This window comes from Notolepis coatsorum (assembly GCF_963971535.1).
Source record: "Notolepis coatsorum genome assembly, chromosome: 18".
Lineage (NCBI taxonomy): Eukaryota > Metazoa > Chordata > Actinopteri > Aulopiformes > Paralepididae > Notolepis > Notolepis coatsorum.
Genome location: NC_140182.1, coordinates 40,765,409 through 40,786,072, shown reverse-complemented (window position 1 = coordinate 40,786,072; position 20,664 = coordinate 40,765,409). Strand labels below are relative to the sequence as shown.

The 20,664-nt window shown below is 46.1% G+C and overlaps 1 protein-coding gene across 2 annotated transcripts in view; it reads left to right on the top strand.

Annotated features, from left to right (window-relative positions):
• The window catches only part of sigirr (single immunoglobulin and toll-interleukin 1 receptor (TIR) domain), a 44,528-nt gene extending 25,662 nt beyond the window's left edge, over positions 1-18,866 (top strand). For both annotated transcript variants that reach the window (XM_084334598.1, XM_084334597.1), the window contains exons 9-10: positions 7,823-8,000; positions 17,227-18,866. In XM_084334598.1, the coding sequence (XP_084190724.1) occupies positions 7,823-8,000; positions 17,227-17,399 (351 nt within the window). In that variant the 3' untranslated portion in view covers positions 17,400-18,866. The remainder of the gene's footprint in view (positions 1-7,822; positions 8,001-17,226) is intronic.
• The last annotated feature ends 1,798 nt before the right edge of the window (positions 18,867-20,664 follow it).

The following is a 20,664-nucleotide window of genomic DNA, read 5'->3' as shown; positions in this document are numbered from 1 at the left end:
ATCGCCACCATGCAACAAGCTCCACTGTCTGTGTGTACTCTAGTAGCCTCCAGCTATGGCCAGGATTCTCCGGAGCTGCACCTGGACCCTATACTGCCTCGAGCTACGGCAAGGATTCTCCGGCGCTGCAGCTGGACCCTAGTATTGGTATAACGTTAAATCACATTCACAAGCCCTCAGCTCGAATACACATCGAATCAGTGTTATAAGACATTGATATCAGGAGCTATCTGTAGCTACTGCTAGCCGGATATATAACGTTAATACAACGCCTCAGTGAATTATTTAGTACAATGGGACATTTCGTTTTGAACAGTGAACTAGCTTGCGCTAACGTGAGCTAACAGCTAACAGCTAACAGGTATCATACACTCTACTAGACTTTGTGGAGCGTTTGTTGATGTCAGGAGCTATCGGTAGCTAGCCGGCTAGATACCGTTCGGTTAGACAATGCCTCATCATGTATTAAACTAAAAGTGAATAGTTGACTGGGTCATTTTGTAACGGTAGCTAAGCTAACGTTAGCTCAGGGAGACGCCGACGCCGTCCTCCCGTGTCCCGTCTCACTAGACTAGACCCGTGTTTACATGCATGCGGGAGGGAGGAGCAGCCCCCCGCACCACCCGGTGTCTGAGACAGAACTCAGCGAATGAGATCGGCTTTGACGATCGGCGAAAATAAAGCATTATCACCGATCACCGATCGCATATTTATACTGATTATCGGCCGATAACGATCGGTGGCCGATCGATCGGGGCATCCCTAGTATCACCTACCCTTTGATTTAGTTCAAGTCTGGAGTGATGATGACAACCATGAACGTTTATCAGCCACACAAGGCGGCGTTCACCGGTGACTCAAATGCCTGTCCTCTTCTCTTGATCCTACAAGCACAACTGCTTCCCTCGGACAAACAAAGTTTGTGATCTCAATAAATTATCAATAAATGCTTGCTAAACCAACAACTGACGCTCCAGGGGGCTCCTGGGGGGGGTCATCAAAGCAAAGCAGGCTATTCTCTGTTCTCGCTCCACGATATTGGAATGAACTTCCCACCAGAGGCAGGACAGCCGAATCCTGCTAAACTTTTTGCCGTTGACTGAAAACACACCTTCAATCAAAATCTGAAATTTAATTAAAAAGATTTATAACAAAAAACGTTGTGTCAGGATGGAGGTAGGTGAGTTCCAATTGTTGTAGGCAATCACAGAGACGGAGAAGATATACTCTTGAACAGGTTCGACTTTAATAGTAAAGAACACAAAGAGTAATACTAGGATACTATGCCAAGGCAAGGGAACGAGAGAATAGAAAACGGAGCTTAGTGGTGGTCCAGAACTGGAACCGGCCGCGTTATCTCCGAACGCCTATAGTGAAGACCTGACGAATGACAAGCAGAGGAAAGGAATGTTACATAGCCACCAAATACCAACATTCCACACACACCCCCGTGACAGCCAATCAGAAGCCAACCCCTAAGTGACAGCACTAAATGACAGGGAAAAACAAGTGACAGCAATCAGGTGACAGATGACAGAGAAGGTGGGTGGTTCCCGACCGTAGTCAAGAACCAGAATCGTAACAGTACCCTCCCCCGACGAACGGCACCAGACGTTCACCTGGGGGCCTCGGGATTCAGCCGCCGGAAATCAACGATCAGGCTGGGATCTAAAATATCCCTTTGAGGCACCCAAGAACGCTCTTCTATCCCGTACCCCTTCCAATCCACCAAGAACTGAAACCCCCTACCCCTCCGCCTACAACCCAGTATCCTCTGCACCGTGTAAATGGGTTGACCACCCATAAACCGAGGCGGAGGAACCGTAGGCAGTGGCGGGGCCAAGGGCGATGAGAGGAGCGGCTTCAACAGGGACACATGAAAGGTCGGATGAACCCTCATAGAGCTCGGAAGCCGTAGCCTGTAAGCCACAGGATTCACCCGACGTACCACTTTAAAGGGCCCTATAAAGCGAGGAGCCAGCTTCCAGGATTCCACCCGGAGAGGGAGATCCCGGGTGGAAAGCCAAACCCACTGCCCAGGACGGTAAACCGGAGCCGGACGACGCTTGCGGTTAGCCTGCCGCTGGGTACTAACCGAAACCTTCTGCAGCGCCGCCCGGACCCGCTTCCACGTCCTGCGGCAGCGAGCCACATGTGCCTGGGCCGAGGGCACCTCCGCCTCCTGCTCCTGCTCAGGAAACAGAGGAGGTTGAAAACCATACTGACACTGAAAGGGAGACATACCGGTAGAGGAGGAGAGGAGGGTATTATGCGCATACTCAGCCCATGCCAACCTCCTACTCCACGTTGCCGGGCAACCGGCAACGTAACATCTCAAGACCCCCTCCAGGTCCTGGTTGACACGCTCCGTCTGCCCGTTCGACTGCGGATGAAACCCAGACGAAAGGCTGACGGAGGCGCCGAGACCGGCGGCAAACGCCTTCCAGAACCTGGAAGCGAACTGAGGACCCCGTTCCGACACGATATCCACCGGAAGCCCGTGGACCAGAAAGACATGCTGTATCACCAGATCAGCAGTCTCTCGGGCCGATGGAAGCTTGGGGAGAGGAACAAAGTGAGCCGCCTTCGAGAACCGGTCCACCACCACCAAAATGGCGGTGAACCCGTCCGAAAGGGGGAGGCCAGAAATAAAGTCCAGGGATATGTGCGACCAGGGCCGTTTAGGAATAGGAAGTGGCCGGAGGAGACCTGCCGGTGCACGGCGAGAGGTCTTACTGCGCGCGCACATCGGGCAGGCCGCCACAAAGGAACGCGTATCCCCCTCCACTGTCGGCCACCAGAACCTCCTACGGATAAATTCCAGGGTCCTGGTGGCCCCAGGGTGGCTGGTGAGGGATGAGGCATGTGCCCACTGCAGCAAACGTGAGCGTGCCGCCTTGGGCACATACAACCGCCCCGGAGGGCCCCCGCCAGGGTCGGGCTCCCGCGTTAGCGCCGACCTTACCACCTTATCTATGCGCCAAGACACGGGTGCCAAAATCAAGGCCGGTGGAATAATGGGATGGGGCTGCTTCTCCCGGCCAGGAAGATCAAACTGGCGCGATAATGCGTCGGGTTTGATATTCTTGGACCCGGGCCTATAGGAGATGGTAAATCGAAATCGTGTGAAGAACAACGTCCACCTGGCCTGGCGAGTGTTAAAGCGTTTAGCCCCTTGGATGTAAGCCAAGTTCTTATGATCGGTCCAAACAATGAAAGGATGTGCCGCCCCCTCCAACCAATGTCTCCATTCCTCCAGTGCCAATTTGATAGCCAACAACTCCCGATTACCCACGTCGTAGTTGCGCTCGGCTGGTGACAGACGGCGAGAAAAAAAAGCACACGGGTGCACTTTCCCATCCTTTAAGCACCTCTGAGAGAGCACCCCCCCCACTGCGATGTCAGAGGCATCCACCTCCACAATGAACAGAACCTCCGCATCGTGGCGGATCAATACAGGAGCGGATGTAAACCGACGTTTGAGATCGTAGAAGGCCGACTCTGCCCTAGGCGACCATTCAAAGCCAGGGAGAGAGGCTTTAGTGAGAGCTGTTAACGGATTGGCTAAGGCGCTAATGTTGCGAATAAAGCGCCTGTAAAAATGTGCAAAGCCCAAAAACCGTTGTAACCCCTTGAGCGACGAAGGCCGTGGCCAGTCCAAGACTGCACTCACCTTGGCCGAATCCATGCGTAGATCACCCTTCGTCAACACAAAGCCCAGGAAGGAAACGGTATCAGTGTGAAACACACACTTCTCGGCCTTAACGAATAGTTGATGCTTGAGGAGACGGTCTAGCAGCTCCCGAACATGCAGTTGGTGTTGCACCATATCGCGAGAAAAAATTAGGATATCATCTAGGTAAACAAACACCGACACCCCAATCAAGTCTCGCAGCACGTCGTTAACCAGGGCTTGGAAGACTGCCGGAGCATTAGCCAAACCAAAGGGCATGACCAAATACTCATAGTGACCATTGGGCATATTAAATGCAGTCTTCCACTCGTCTCCTTCTCTAATCCTGACCAGATTGTATGCATTACGTAAGTCAAGTTTAGAAATGACCTGCGCCCCCTGTAAGCACTCAAAGGCCGTGTCCATGAGAGGTAAAGGATATCGGTTCTTGATGGAAACGTCATTCAATCCCCTATAATCAATGCACGGACGCTGATCCCCATCTTTTTTATCAACAAAGAAGAAACCAGCGCCGGCCGGGGATGTGGAGGGACGTATGTGCCCCGCAAGCAATGCCTCCTCAATGTAGGTGTTCATGGCCAAGGTCTCGGGGCGTGAGAGAGAGAACATTCGCCCGTGAGGCGGGGAGGTACCGGGTAGGAGATTAATGGGACAGTCGTATGATCTATGAGGCGGTAGTGCTTTAGCACGCGTCTTGCTAAAAACGTCCGCCAGGTCCCAATAGATCTCAGGAACCCCTATCAAATCGGGATTAGAGGGTGGAACAGAATCTGCAACGCTCCCCACCATCCTGGAGAGAGAAGAAGGAGAAAAAAGAGAAGAGGGGAAGGGAGACAAGGGAGTGGACAAACTCTCGCCGACGACCGACTTCACGTCGACCTCCGTTGAGAGCTTGCCCGTGCTCCAATTAATATTACGTACACATGAAGACAACCAGGGATGACCCAACACCATTACAGAATAGGGGGAGACAATGACAAATAATTGAACCCACTCCCACCCCCCACCCGCCACCCGGATGTGTATAGGAACAGTGCGTTGAGTGACGCTCCCACTGCCCAGGGGCTGACCGTCCAGGGCGTAGACCGGAATGGGAACCCCCAACTCTTCTACCGGGATTCCCCATTCTCTCACCAACCCCAAGTGAATGAAATTGCCCGCCGCCCCTGAGTCAATGAGAGCCTTCGTTCCCCTAACGTTACCCCCACAGTTAACCGCCACCTCCAGAAATGTACGTGAGTCAGATGGTAGTGCTGGGGTGAGCCCACCTGCTGGCGCCCTCTCGAGGCCCGGCGGAGCACCTCCTCTTCCCGACTGGCGCCTTGTTGAGCCAGCCTGTTCCCGACAGCTGCCGAAACGATGACCGGTGCGGCCGCACCGGAAGCAGCGTCGCTCCTCGATGAAGCGCCACCGCTCGTCGTCTGAGAGCAACAGCGCCCCAAGCTGCATGGATTCATCACCCAGTGGCCCACTCGTGTAATGCGGGAAGATATCAACAACGGGAGGAGAAAGGACACGTACCTGGGTAGTATCTTCACGCTCCCTCTCTCTCTCTCCCGATGTCAATTGTCCATCCGTATGGCGGTGTTGATGAGCGTTTCCATCTGCTCAGGGATCTCACGCATGGAGAACTCGTCCCTCATCCGTGCGGAGAGTCCCTTGAGGAACAGGACCACACAAGGAATCTCCGGCCAAGCTGCCTCCCGAGCCACGATCCGAAATTCGATGGCGTATTCTGAGACCGTGCGGAGGCCCTGCCGGCAGGCGAGAAGCCGCCCACCGGCCTCGAAGATCGAGAGTACTCGGGAAGTGTCGAATACCCTTCTCAACTCCCCGGTGAAGTCGTCCACACAGTCGCAGATAGACGAACCGCTCTCTAATTCGGCCGTAGCCCAGGAGAGTTCTTGACCGGTGAGGAGGGTGATAATATATGCGACTTGTGCTCTGGAAGAGGGAAATGAGCGTGGCTGCAGCTGGAACACGAGTGAGCACTGGGTGATGAACTCCCTTCATCCCTCCGGTGCTCCCGCGTAGCGGCCTGGTGCGGGTAGCCGTGGCTCCTGGTTCCGATCCTGGTGCCCAAGAGCTCCCCGACTCTCCTCGTCTCTCCTGCCGCCGTCTCTCCCACCGTCGTTCTTACCCCCGCCACCTCGACTTGTGCCTGCTGGGCTGTGAGGAGCGCCGACTGCACCGTCTCCTGCGACGCGCTGACGATCCCGCCCAGCCGAACCAACTCGGCGCTGACCAGATGTTGGTGTTCCTCCATGCGCTCCTGTGCACTTTTCTGTGCCCGGAGCATCTCCATGATTGCCTCCATGGAACTCTGATGGTCAGGTCTTCTGTCAGGATGGAGGTAGGTGAGTTACAATTGTTGTAGGCAATCATAGAGACGGAGAACAGGTTCGACTTTAATAGTAAAGAACACAAAGAGTAATACTAGGATACTATGCCAAGGCAAGGGAACGAGAGAATAGAAAATGGAGCTTAGTGGTGGTCCAGAACTGGAACCGGCCGCGTTATCTCCGAATGCCTATAGTGAAGACCTGATGAATGACAAGCAGAGGAAAGGAATGTTACATAGCCACCAAATACCAACATTCCACACACACCCCCGTGACAGCCAATCAGAAGCCAACCCCTAAGTGACAGCACTAAATGACAGGGAAAAACAAGTGACAGCAATCAGGTGACAGATGACAGAGAAGGTGGGTGGTTCCCGACCGTAGTCAAGAACCAGAATCGTAACAGTTATGTACCTTACCACTATGTTACTATCCTTATACTACTACCTACTATACTAATATATCTATACTACTAAGCACACAGAGTGTAGCACTCTAGTTTGACACTATTTGACGAACAATATCACTGACCCTTAGCTGCCAGAGTTGTACCCTTCCTGCTGACTTGTTATATAAGTTGCTCATAAGTAGGGTTGGGCATCATTTGGATTTTAACGATTCCGGTTCCGATTCCGATTCTCCATATCGATTCCTGTTCTGAACGATTCTCGATTCCGATTCTTTGAGGTGCAGGTCACAGCTTATTTCGCAGGAGAATTACAAAAAAATTTAACATTTAAATTTGTTTTCATACTATTCACATTTTCAGTTGACTTGATACAGTTTAATTTGGTTTAAACACCAAACTAAACACAAAAAGCAATATAACACACAACAACCAGACAGGAGGATGACAATTAAACAAGGGAAGGAAGAGCCCAGGACAACATAAATGAGGAAATCAAATCAATTACATTTAACCAACACAAAATAATGGACTGCACCATCTGGCGGTGCCCGCGAGATGGCGGTAGGAGACCACTGTTCACATTGTCCTCACAGCCCCAGGCAGAGCTCAGCCTGGGACCGTGACAGCTTTGGATAAAAGCATCAGCTAAATGATTAAATGTAAATGTAAGTACTGTATGTTGTATACCCTTAACAGGTACAAGTTAACACATGTTGTTATTAGAAGAATGTGAAAGAATGTGTGAAAAAATTCAAAGGGCCCCACATGCATGCCAATGGTGTCAGCTAAAGTGGTCCAGTTATGATGATGTGATTATGTCCTCTGTAGGATTGCTGGTTTAACATGTTAAAGTACTTAATCTTCATCAATTTATGTCTTGTATGCTCAATCTTTCCCCCCCCAAAGTAACTATAACTAATGAGTTCAGATAAATGTAGGGTTCAATATTTACTTTGAAATGTAGTGGAGTAAAAGTACAAAGTTCCCTAAAATGAAAATACTCAAGTAAAGTAGAAAAATACCTTGCCATTTTACTTAGGTGCAGTACTTCTATTTGTTTATTTTCTTGTGTCTTTGCCTTGCATGGAATGTTTGGGGAGGTTACACAACATTACCTGCTGCCTTGCTGGAAGAAAGATTCCAAACATTCTGTGAAACGTTTGACAGTTTGTCAAATTACACCTCAAGCATTATAATATATAAATTAGAAAATGAGAATAAATAAAACAGAATTGAAAGAAAATGTATACAAAAATAAATAGAATGGACTAACTAAAGAAAAACGAATTCCATAGAAAAATGCATGTCATTCGTCATGATGAACGCATGCTCTTACTGTATGTGTGTGATTATTTTGATTACTGTCTGTATCTACAGGCCCCGTCCTCAGCCTTCTGGAAAGAGCTGGCTCTAGCCATGCCCCGCAGGGTGGTCTTCTGCACAGAGTCTGCAGGAGACCCTCAGACCTTGCTGCAAGACGACAAGGACCCCATGCTCAGCCTCAACCCCGACTACTTAGACTGCCGCTCGGATGTTGACCCCGCTGGAGACCTGGGTGAGGAGCACTGCGTTTAATAATGTCTTCCAACATAGCAACCATTGTTTTGTACATGGCAATGGAAGAGACAACGGTTGCTATGTGCAAAACAACGGTTGCTATGTGTTGATACATAAGAAATAACGAATAACAAAATAACAAAAACATAATAATTTGGTGTCTTATTACTGGATCTTGTAAACAAGTCACAGTAGAATTGTAATATCATGCTTTTCCAGTGTTTTACCTACTCTACCACTGCACAGAAATGAGGCATTTTCTTTTGAAAGTGGTTACCAATGGTTTAGGGCTGTCCCTGACTAAGGATTTGGATAGTCGACTATGATTGGCCAAAATTTGCCGTTAGTAAAAAAAAGAAAAAAAGTATAATTTTTTTTTTATCATTCCATTTGGGCTGTGGGGGGTGCTTAATGTCTGAAGGAGTCGACTGAAGGCTTCTTGTCCTCTGCAAAAGCATGCAATTGGTCCACTGATGGATACATCTTGATATTTGTCTAGTGCAGTGGTTCTCAAACTTTTTACACCAAGTACCACCTGAGAACGTAGCTGGCTCTCCAAGTACCACCATATGACCGGTGTTAAAATACAGTCTATTCAGCTATGCACAGTTCACGCAGGAGGCAAATGTATTCCTAATACCATTATTTATTGTTAACTTTTGTCAGACACAGCCACAATGTACAAAGGGATAGCACTAGAACTAGCAAACGCTTCCACACAACTCATACAATGCAAGGGGCATTGAGAACATAATAACATTCTCACATAGCAAGTGAGAAAATGAAGAACAACTGTATTTCAGCAAATGTACTTAATTCTCTCTCTATCTCTCTCTCTCTCTCTCTCACTCTCCCTCTCTCTCTCTCACACAGCAAGCAATTGTCCGTCATTCTCTCTCACACTCACACACACACACACACACACACACACACACACACACACACACACACACACACACACACACACACACACACACACACACACACACACACACACACACACACACACACACACACACACACACACACACACACACACACACACACACACACACACACACAATTATTTTGTTACAAAAACTTAATTTCTTGCATTCTGGTGCAGGCATTTTTGAATTTGTACCCTTTAAATGCCAGTGTTCGTGATGGGCATCACAAATTATTGTAAAAAAGAAAAGAAAACACATATTCAATACATTTTTGAATGTTTACCCTTTAAATGCCAGTTTGTGTGATGGCATCACAAATTATTGTTAAAAAAAACACACAAAAAGTAAAATATTTACAATATATCAAATGCAAAGTACATTCTTCTGGGGGGGATTATTACAGGCTAGGCATGTGTCAATGATTAGCAGCAACACATATTTTGATGGATTTTTTGTAATGTCAGATTTAACACCAAGTCTTTTCAGAAAAGTGGGAGTATTTCATTTTTTATCTGACATTACAAGAAATCTAAAAATAAATGGTTATGATCAGGGCTGAAGTTGAATTAAAGATTTATGACTGTTTAGGGCCCGCGTCCACCTAGCGCATATTTCTCCGTGAAACATGCTGGGAGTGCGCCGGCAGAGCTGGCTTGACGCGCATCTTGTAGATGACAGAAAGAAATCTACAGCCATGCCGCGGTTTTGCACATATTATAGCATATTTGAATAACTTTATTGTATATTAATTATATATATAGTTATTGCCTGACACCACAGTTTGCCCTTTGCTTTTTATTAGCTTTTTAGTAGTGTATTCGTGTAGTTATTATTATTAGTTTTGTCGCGGATCTCAATGGTCTGTGTGGAGACAGCCAGACAGGCTGGCAGCTCCGGTGTCAGGTTACAAGCAGAGTGGTAGATGACTGGCTGTGATTGGTTGTTTGAATATGCGCTCGGCGCACCGCTCTAGAAAAGTTCAGCCAGTTTCAACTCTCTGGCTTGTGCGGCCGCATAAAGGCGCTGAAAAAAGAAGCCGACGGCAGCGCACTTCCTAGAGGCGGCCGCATGGGGCCGCATGCGCTCCCTCCCCATTGTAATACATTGAAAACAGACGCTTGCGGTCCTAAATATGCGCTAGGTGGACGCGGGCCCTTAGACTGCATTACTCTCTGTCACAGTGATCTCCTGGTTGTTCCCCACTTAGATTATCGAACTATCGCGCTGCCGCAACCAGAAACACTGGCCTGGCCTGCTTCTAAGTTCAGTGGCCTGACTGCAAATGTTTTTTTTGGAAATGTTTTCAAGTACCACCAGCAGTACCACCAAGTACCACTAGTGGTACGCGTACCACAGTTTGAGAACCACTGGTCTAGTGTGTTCATTAGATGGGTGAAATCCTCTTTCAGTGCCTCTGTGCCTGTTTTCGTAGGCAGTTAGCCTCTGGTATGCGTGCCATTAGCGTTAGCCACGCTTCTAGGCCTCTTTTCTTTTGGAAAAAAAAAAAAAAAAAAAAAATCTTTATAAATGTTTTATTTTTTTTGTATTCGACTAAGAGGTTGGCAGTCGACTACGGCTCCTTTCGACCGATTAGTCGACTATTCGACTAATAGGGGTCAGCCCTACAATGGTTACAGGCAGCCATCCTGGAAGAAAGATAATTACACACTCACGTGCACGTTTTGTACTTTACGTTCATGGGCTATTGACCTATCTCAAGCTCCGCCCTCATTTATTGATCCTCCCATCACAACTGTTGCTTCTCCCGGACAAAGAAAGGCCCGTCGAAGTTGTCAATACTGGACATAATTGTTGCTGTATTTGTTGACATGGTTACTGTGAGTGACTGGAGATAAGGGTGCTGGAATTCTAGAATTAGCCGCCTTGAGCTGTTTGTACGCCCACTGACTCACCCACTCTCTGCACTTAAAGGGATATTTCACTTGATAACTCTACTGACTCACCCACTCTTTGCACTTAAAGGGATATTTCACTTCAGTATAGGGTCTCTCAATGGTAACACCGCCCAGGGGGCTCTCAGAGGGGGGTGCTGGGCGCAGAATTGTTGAAAAGGGGGTGTTGAGATGCTCAAAGGGGATGCTAGTTTATTTTATTTATTTATCATTGTTTTAATATCAGGACAACAACTTGACTGGAACCAGAGAGGAGCCTACATGCAGTGAGCACAATGAAAATCCAAAATGCCACTTCAGAAACAGGGAAAGTGTCACTTATTTTTTCTTTTTTTAATGTTTAATTTATACACACTTGGTAGTAAAAAGTAAAATTAGTAAAAATATGAATCCAGAAAAAAAAAAACAATAATGAAGATTTTATTGGGTCCCATGGTTAGAAGCTTTCATTTGACACACAACACTAATGGATCCAACAAACTGAGCCAAATAGAAACATTAATGGCTGCTAATCATAGATACCCATGATAAACACAAAATTCCATTGGATGTAGGGGGTTGGCGTTATGGAAGATGGATGTCAAATGGGGGGGGGGGGGGGGGGGGGGGGGGCGTTATGAAACATGGACGTCAGATAGGGGGACATTATGGAACATGGATGTCAGATAGGGTGGCATTATGGAACATGGACATCAGATAGGGAGGCGTTATGGAACATGGACGTCAGATAGGGAGGCGTTATGGAACATGGATGTCAGATAGGGAGGCGTTATGGAACATGGATGTCAGATAGGGAGGCGTTATGGAACATGGACGTCAGATAGGGAGGCGTTATGGAACATGGACATCAGATAGGAAGGCGTTATGGAACATGGATGTCAGATAGGGAGGCGTTATGGAACATGGACGTCAGATAGGGAGGCGTTATGGAACATGGATGTCAGATAGGGAGGCGTTATGGAACATGGACGTCAGATAGGGAGGCGTTATGGAACATGGACGTCAGATAGGGACGCGTTATGGAACATGGATGTCAGATATGGAGGCATTATGGAACATGGATGTCAGATAGGGAGGCGTTATGGAACATGGACGTCAGATAGGGACGCGTTATGGAACATGGATGTCAGATATGGAGGCATTATGGACCATGGATGTCAGATACAACATGGAACAACATGGACAGCAGTGATTGCACTTACATAGAGGTAAGACTGCTGATACGTTCTACTAAAGCAGGGGTTCTCAACCTTCTTTGGGTCAACACCTCCTTATCTGAAATCCATGTTCCATAATGCCTCCCTATCTCAAGTTCTTGTATTTCAGTACTTGGGAGTAGGGCTGGGCGATATGGCCAAAAATATCGCGATAACGATATCGATAACAATATCATATCACTCGATATTCGATATTATCGATATTGTTATAAGTATTTTTTTTTTTTAACAACAGATGTACTGTATGTTTATTTTGCAGCAATTCTTTGTCGTTGCCGCCATCTTTAGTGTTACATCCCCTCACACTCCAGTTCTCAGGCTGCAGCTGGTTTGAAAGCGAAAGTAAACCGGCTTCTCTGCTGGCTGTGGCTCCAGGAGAGTTGAACAGTTCTGGCTCTGCTAGTTTCTTTTGGTGCTTTTTTGTGCACCGTGAGAAAAATAAATCTCAATTTGGTCAGTATTGTCATTTGGACAAGCAAAGCCATTACTTTAACACTTTGATTGCCTAAGGCTAAATTCATGATATACCATAGGTTGCCAGCTCTATTTGTCTATGTAGAAGTTCCCCTTCTTTGCAGGGCTATAACTTTTTAAATTCTATTGCTAAATTGCCATTATTAGGGCCCATTCAATGTCCTATATGTATTGTTCAGGGTGTATGAACGTTAAACTTTTTCATTCACATATTCATACTAAAATATGATCTAAAGTATAAGTATGTTTTCATCTCTTTCTGCAGCTTTCTCCAGAACGTGATTTATAGCCCCAAATGCATTATATTGATGATCAAATACAGTTTGATAGCAATCGGCGCGATATAAAAAAATCCAACTGGAGGGACTTCTGGAAGTTACTACACGTAATCTGATGTTGACCGGATGGCCGAGGGGGCGTTTATAATTCCGTGGGCAGCGTTATACCATTCATCTAATGTGGGTAAAATGTTCATCATAGCAGTTAGTATCGTACACATTGAAAAATAACGCTGAATCTTACCGTATCTTCCTCGCGCCGTTGGGCGATGAGCGTGGAACAGACATTTTCCTATTATGGGATATAGAAATATCCGGTCCATTTCCAGGTTGTATAATAATATATACGTCCAAATCATGTTGTTTTTTCGAGTTATTTGCAGCGATCGATGTTCACTGTGTGAAGACTGAGTCTCTCTAACATTAGCGAGTGCCCGGACCACATATGGAGTGAGTCCTGCCGGGTTAAAGGTAACATCCGTTTTTTCGATCTGCCGATCGGCCACCAGATGGCGGTCTTGAACCGCTAGAGGATTGAGAGGAGATCACACTTGTGTCTCAGGGCCCCGGAAAGGAAATATGATTCCGATCACAGATTTTTTAAATATTGATATCAAAGACGAGTTACGGCGTCTTCGGCAACTTGAGCATGGCGGGGAAGGACGCCTAAAAGCGTCTTCCGGCAGTTAAAGTGTTAAGTTGCAGGCAAGAAAGACAAGTCTGTCCACTGTCTCTGGTTTTAAAACTGCCCTGTTGCAGTATATCAGATATTAAAATATATCGCGATAATTATCGTTATCGTTATATCACCCAACCCTACTTGGGAGCATTCCACCCTCGATCTATTGAACTCTGAAGGTTATCTTAACAATCTATTGACATCTGAAGGCTATGGGAACGTGTTCCAGTTATGCTGCTGTGATTTATGTCCTCTTTAGGATTGCTGGTACTTAATCTTGTCTTGTATGTAAAATCTTTTTTGTTTTCAAAGTAACTAGGAACTAATGGGTTCAGATAAATGTAGTAAAAAAGTACAATATTTCCTTTGAAGTGTAGTGGATACTGGTATCTCTGCCTTGCATGGAATGTTTGTGGAGGTTACACAATACCTGCTGCCTTGCCGAACGAAAGATTCCAAACATTCTGTGAACAGTTTGACAATTGACCAAACTACACCTCAGGCTACTACATAGAGAGTTGGACAACGTTCCACTGTCAAACATCTCTGGACAAACAGGAAGTTAACTAACCGGTGAACCTTTTAGTCGAATTATTTTCCCTAACATATTGAATGAATAATATTATATTACCCCCCCCCCCCCCCATATTTTTTGTCTTTTTTATAAATAAGAACCGGAAATGTATTGAAGAAAAAAAAAAGTATTTCACAGCATCTGTGCAGCCTTGTCGATTTAATGTGTACATGGAAACAACGATGAACGCAGCCATAAAGGTACGGTTTCCTTACGCAGAAAAGATAGTCTGTTTACTTTACTGATAACTACACCACTGCAAGACTCATAAATGTTCAGACAAGCTTCATTTGTGGTTATTAGTGATACTCTGTGATACATCCAATTCAAAGTTATAGCATTTTCTTTCAAATTAATTTGGTTGTGGATGTCCGGATTTAGTACAGTATTTTGTCTCTCTTTGGCAGAGGTGTTTAGCAGGCTGTGACATACAGAGAGACAGATCTGCGTAGGAGTGTGCACCTCAAGTGAGAAATATTTCTTTTACTGATAATTTTTTTTGACAATGGCAAAAAAAAGTACCATTGACACAGAAAAATATATTACACTGAATAACATTGCTGTATACGGTAGTTTGTTTATACTTCAGAAGTATGATATATAGACTTGGTCCTCAAAATGAATGGAAATGAATGAGCAGCCTGACACCTGGGAGGAATGGTGGTGTTGACAGTAGACGACAGGGACAGCAGTGGTCGCTAGCTTTACTTGTAGATGATTTTAGACTAAAGTTCTACTAAAGTTAAATATTAAATGACATGGCCATGCACATTCTGATACCGGTAGGGATCCTGACTATGACAAACCCAGATAGTTGGGATACGTCAGTGTTAGCAATGAGGCATGTATCCTGACTGACAAACCCAGAGTTGGGATAGGCCAGTGTGACATGTATAGCCTACCATATAATAATAATAATAATAATAATAATAATAATAATAATAATAATAATAATAATACAACTTTATTTGTATAGCACCTTTCATACAGAAACTGCAGCTTAAAGTGCTTCACAACAGAAAAAAGACACGCATAAAATAAGCACATAAAGTGCAGACATATAAAATCACAGTTTTTCACATTAGGATCTAACATCCCAACAGGCCACCTTGTTTATCGTTTGATTCAGTTTTAAAAATAGACACACGATTCCTTCTACTGTTGGGATTTGCAGCCCTGTGTACTGTAAGTTCCATTTTCCATTTCCATGGTAATATTTGCAATATTCAGTTTACTCATGCATATGGGATACTGGTGATCAGGATATGAAGACGCTAACTGGGATATTAACAGTGGCTCGGAAGGTAGAGCAGTCGTCTGGTAATTGGAAGGTTCCCGGTTTGATTCCCGCTCCTCCCGGCAGTGTGTCGAAGTGTCCTTGAGCAAGACACTTAACTCCTAATTGCTCCCAATGAGCAGGTTGGCACATACCATGGTCGCCTCTGCCGTCGGTGTGTGAATGTGTGAGTGAACAAATTGTAAAGCGCTTTATAAATGCAGTCCATCCATTTATTTACCATCTGGTATTGATTGATTGATTGAAAAGTTTATTAACAGATTGCAGAATGGGTACAGTACAGTACAGCTCAATACATACAATTGTTAAGAGGATGCAGACCTGAGAAAGACTTTCGTCTTGTTTCCATCAGGGTCCCCCATTTTCAATTCATCATATGACACACACGACATACAGATAGACAGTACTGCTACATCTATACATTTATGACATACCAGATTTTCAAATACAGTACTGTTTGTGATAAAAAAAAATCCAGAAAAAGAGTGTATATACATTTGAAATAGAAACTGTGCATTGGAGGAGGTTGGGTAGGTGGGGTGGGGCTGTACATTGGAGGTGGGGGGGGGGATAGGGTTGGGTAGGGGGGGGACACACTGTACATTGGAATACTGACATACATTTGACATAGAAACTGTACATTGGAGGAGGTTGGGTAGGTGGGGTGGGGTTGGGTGGGGCTGTACATTGGAGGTGGGGGGGGGGGGGGGGGTTGGGTAGGGGGGGGGCACTGTACATTGGAATACTGACAAAGCCATGCTTGGTCTTTATTGTACAACTGGGTTAGGACATTTGTAGGGGCCAGTTTCGAATTGCAGTCTCCCGTAGGTGTTCTTTGAGAGTGTTTTTGAAGGTGGGTAGTGATTCACATTCCTTTACAGCTTTGGGTAGGGCGTTCCACATTGATGTGGCATAATTGCGAAACGTGTTTAGTCCCTTGTTTGTGCCGAATCTGGGTTTTACATGATTTGTGGAGCTCCCTCTGGTGTTGTGATCGTGGTATTCACTGACCTTTGGGAAGTATTTTGACATGTACATGGGTACCTTGGTCGTGTAGTGTATCTTGTAGACCAGGCCCATTGCAAGTTGCTGTACTCTGTCGTCTACTCTATCCTAGGTTGGCAAAGTGTGCAGGGGTGAGGTGGATTCTAGGATTCAGGTCAAGCAGTAGTCTGACTAGTTTGTTTTGAGATGTTTGTAATTTAGTTTTTAGTGCCTTTGAGGTGCTTTGGTACCATGAGGTGCAAGCATAGTCGTAGTACCCTTGAATGAGTGCTCCTGCCAGAGTCTTCAGGGTATTCTTGTTTACCAGAGAGGAGATCCGGTACAAGAATCGAGTTCGTTGGTTGACTTTTTTTATTACATTGGATGCCATTTTGTCACAGGAAAGATTGCATTCACTGACACAGTGTAGCATTCAAGGCTACAAGCTAGCCTAGCTTAGCACAAAAGAATGGACTCGGATACGGATCACTAGCCTACCTTTAAACTCCGGGAGAGGTGTTTTTGATCAACAGCTAGGCTAGTGGTCCATATCCGCTTCCATTAATTTGTGCTAAGCTAGGCTATGCTTGCAGCCCGATAGCTTTCTACTAAACGCACAGAGAGGAAATCGGTATCCATCTTATTGTCTGACTCTGAAGAAGACTGTAAGCGACGGTTTCCCATAATATTGCAGTGTTACTTTAACAAAGTTCACACAGAATCTTTATTTTATTTGGATCAGCAATAGCACTTCTTTTTGTTTGGATGAGCAAAATATTTAACACTAGAACTTAACGACCATATCACTTGGGATCCATTTATGTAGATTTGATGTAGATTCCTGATCAATCTTCCATGTACAACCTCTCCCTGCTCCAGGCCTGCGTCTGCCTGTGTACAAGGCTGTCACGTCCAGAGCTCCCGTCCTCCCCGCTGCTCGGATGCCAGCGGCTGAACCTAGACCCTCGGACATCGACGTCTCAGACCTGGGCTCACGCAGCTATGCAGTCCGGACCGACTTCTACTGTCTGGTCACTAAGGAGGACATCTGATCCACTGTCCCCTCACACCTTAAAGCACCCAAGTTCAAAGCTTTATGACCATCTTTGTTTCCAGATTCAGGCCAAATAATAGTGTTACAATGTTATACTATTTCCATTTGCCAGTGCTTGATTCTTTTTATTTTTTTGTATATTTTGTACTGTATCAATCAATATTTTATTGCAATCTAATGATAATTGTATTGAACATTTTCTAAATAATTACACTTGATGATGTTGTTAAAGGAACAGTTCACTTTGACTAAGGAGCCGAATTTCTTTTTGATTTTTTTTTGATTTCTCCCAAACTGGGATTCATTTCCTTGTCCTTGCTAATCGTGTTCAGCAGGTGAAGACGGAGAACATCTTGTCTGACCCTCTCAACATCTTTAAAGGGGTGCCTCAGGGCTCCATCTTGGGTCCCTTGCTGTTCTCTATCTACATCAACGATGTAGCCAAGGCTGCTGGAAATTCACAGATCCATCTATACGCAGACAACACCATCTTGTACTCAGCAGGCCCTTCACTCCACTCTGCGGCATCCACTCTTCAAATTAGTCTTACTTCTATTGAACAGTCCTTTCATAGTCTCCACCTTCTTCTCAACTCCAAGAAGACTAAATGTATGCTCTTTGACAGAAAGCATGACACTGCTAGCACCCCTAAAATCACCTGTGCCGACGGCTCAGAGCTGGAGTTTGTTACCTCTTATAAATACCATGGCCTCTGGCTAGACCCATCCCTTTCCTTCTCTACTCACATAAAACACCTGCAGGCCAAAGTCAAAGCTCGTCTGAGCTTTCTGTACCGCAACAAAGCTTCCTTCACCCGCTCGGCCAAACACACTCTTGTCAAGATGACCATCCTCCCTATATTTGATTATGGCAACACCATCTATAGAATGGCATCCCAGCGTGCCCTCAGAAAACTCGACATACTCCATCATTCCGCCATCCGTTTTGCCACTAGTGCACCCTTCACCACTCACCATTGTGACCTTTATAACCTGGTGGACTGGACATCTCTTCACACCAGAAGGCTTCTTCACTGGTTTCAAATAATTTACAAAACCATACTTGGTAAAACACCTCTCTACCTCTCCTCCCTTCTGCACGTCTCCACTTCTAACTACAGTCTAAGGTCCAGCAACTTCATAAAACTCTTTCGATTTGCTGCAGCATCTGACTGGAACACATTACAAAACACCCTTAAACGCACTGCCCTCACATCGCTCACTGCTTGTTACGACCCTGGCTCATGGGTACGCAACCTATGTGTAATCAACACCAAAACCCTGTGCTCTAACTCAAAAATGCTACTAAACCAAGGAACTACTAATATAACTATAAAATAATGTACTGGTAACCCAACGGACAAGGACTGTAAGAACCTGACAGCTCTTTCACTAGGCACAGACCGTGCATGTGTGTTTCTGGGTCTGCCTTTGAAGCTCCCCAGCAGGTAACCAATCAGCACTAATTGGCTAATTGGCAGCCCTCACCTGCCTGCCCTGGTGAAACAGGAGTGACCAGGCCTCTAGTACATAACACCTCCCCCACCAAACTGGTTGCCCAAGAGGCAACCACTACACAACAACCCATAAACAAAACAAAAAACAACTGTGACCCCTTAGTTGTCAGGGCCTCTACCACCACAGCGATAACGGGTACCACAAACACCGGTACTACGATCGTGAGAGGGCGTCTGCTAGCACGTTGTCCCTCCCACGAATGTGGCGAATATCCAAGTTATACGCCTGGAGGAACAAACTCCATCGCATCAAACGATGATTCGAATTCACCATGCTGCGAAGAAAAACCAAAGGGTTATGGTCTGTATACACAACAAGGGGTAAACTGGAGGATCCCACGTAAACATCAAAATGGTTCAAGGCAAGAACCAAAGCGAGCGCCTCCTTCTCTATAGTAGAGTAGTGCAGTTGATGCCTGTCAAACTTTTTAGAAAAGTAGCACACTGGGTGCTCCACCTCTAATGCATCCTCTTGCAGGAGGACGGCTCCAGCACCGAGGTCACTAGCATCCACTGCCAACTTGAATGGCAGTTGAAAATCGGGAGCTGACAGAACGGGAGCGCTAATCAGAATACCCTTGATGCTCTCAAAAGACTGTTGACAAGTCTCAGTCCACACGAAAGGTACCTTAGGACTGAGCAGATTGGTCAAAGGGGCAACAACAGAAGCAAAGTTCCTACAGAAACTCCTATAGTACCCTGCCATACCTAGGAAGCGCTTTAACTCCCGCCTGGTGATGGGAGCAGGGAAGCCCACTATAGCCTCCACCTTAGCTGTAACGGGGCACACATGCCCACGTCCAACCACCTTACCCAGGTAGGTAACCGTGGCCTGTCCAAATTCACATTTCGCAAGGTTAACTGTCAAGTTAGCATCACCCAACCGCTTGAACACTTTGGCCAGATGCTCCACATGTTGTGACCAAGAGGAACTGTGGATAACCAGGTCATCCAGATATGCCTCACAGAACGCTACCCCGCCCAGGACCTTGTTCACTAGCCGCTGAAACGTCGCTGGGGCATTTCGCATGCCAAAGGCCATCACTGTATACTGGCAGAAACTCTCTGGTGTGACAAAAGCGGATATCTCACGTGCTCGCGGAGTAAGCGGAACCTGCCAGTATCCCTTTAGCAAATCCAATTTACTTACAAAGGCTGCTGAACCCACCCGATCGATACAGTCGTCCATCCGAGGCAGAGGGTACGAGTCCGGCTTGGTTACTGTATTAACTTTACGGAAATCAGTACAGAACCGATGAGTGCAGTCTGGCTTATCAACAAGCAGGCAGGGGGAGCTCCACGCACTAGAACTGGGCTCCGCAATGCCATGTCTCAGCATATAGTCTACTTCCTTACTCAAGATCCTTCGTTTTTCCGGATTCACCCTATAGGCATGTTGCTTAATTGGTCCTGCACTACCAACATCAATGTCATGCTCGAGTACATTAGTACGACTAGGGACATCAGAAAACAAACGTGTATGCTGTCTAAGTAGGCGCACCACATCCGTACGCTCAGGAAGTGGTAAGTACGACAGGTGTGAGTCCAAGTCACCTAGTATCTGGGTGTTTGGCAACCGGCCCTGAGAAATCTCCTTCGACACAGAACAGTCGGCTACAATAGGAGATGCAGAAACTGTTAGAACAGCCACAGGCTTGACCCCTGACTGGTCAACCTGAGCCCTATCATTGTACGCCTTCAACATATTGACGTGACATAATCTACTCTTGCGCCTGCGGTCGGGAGT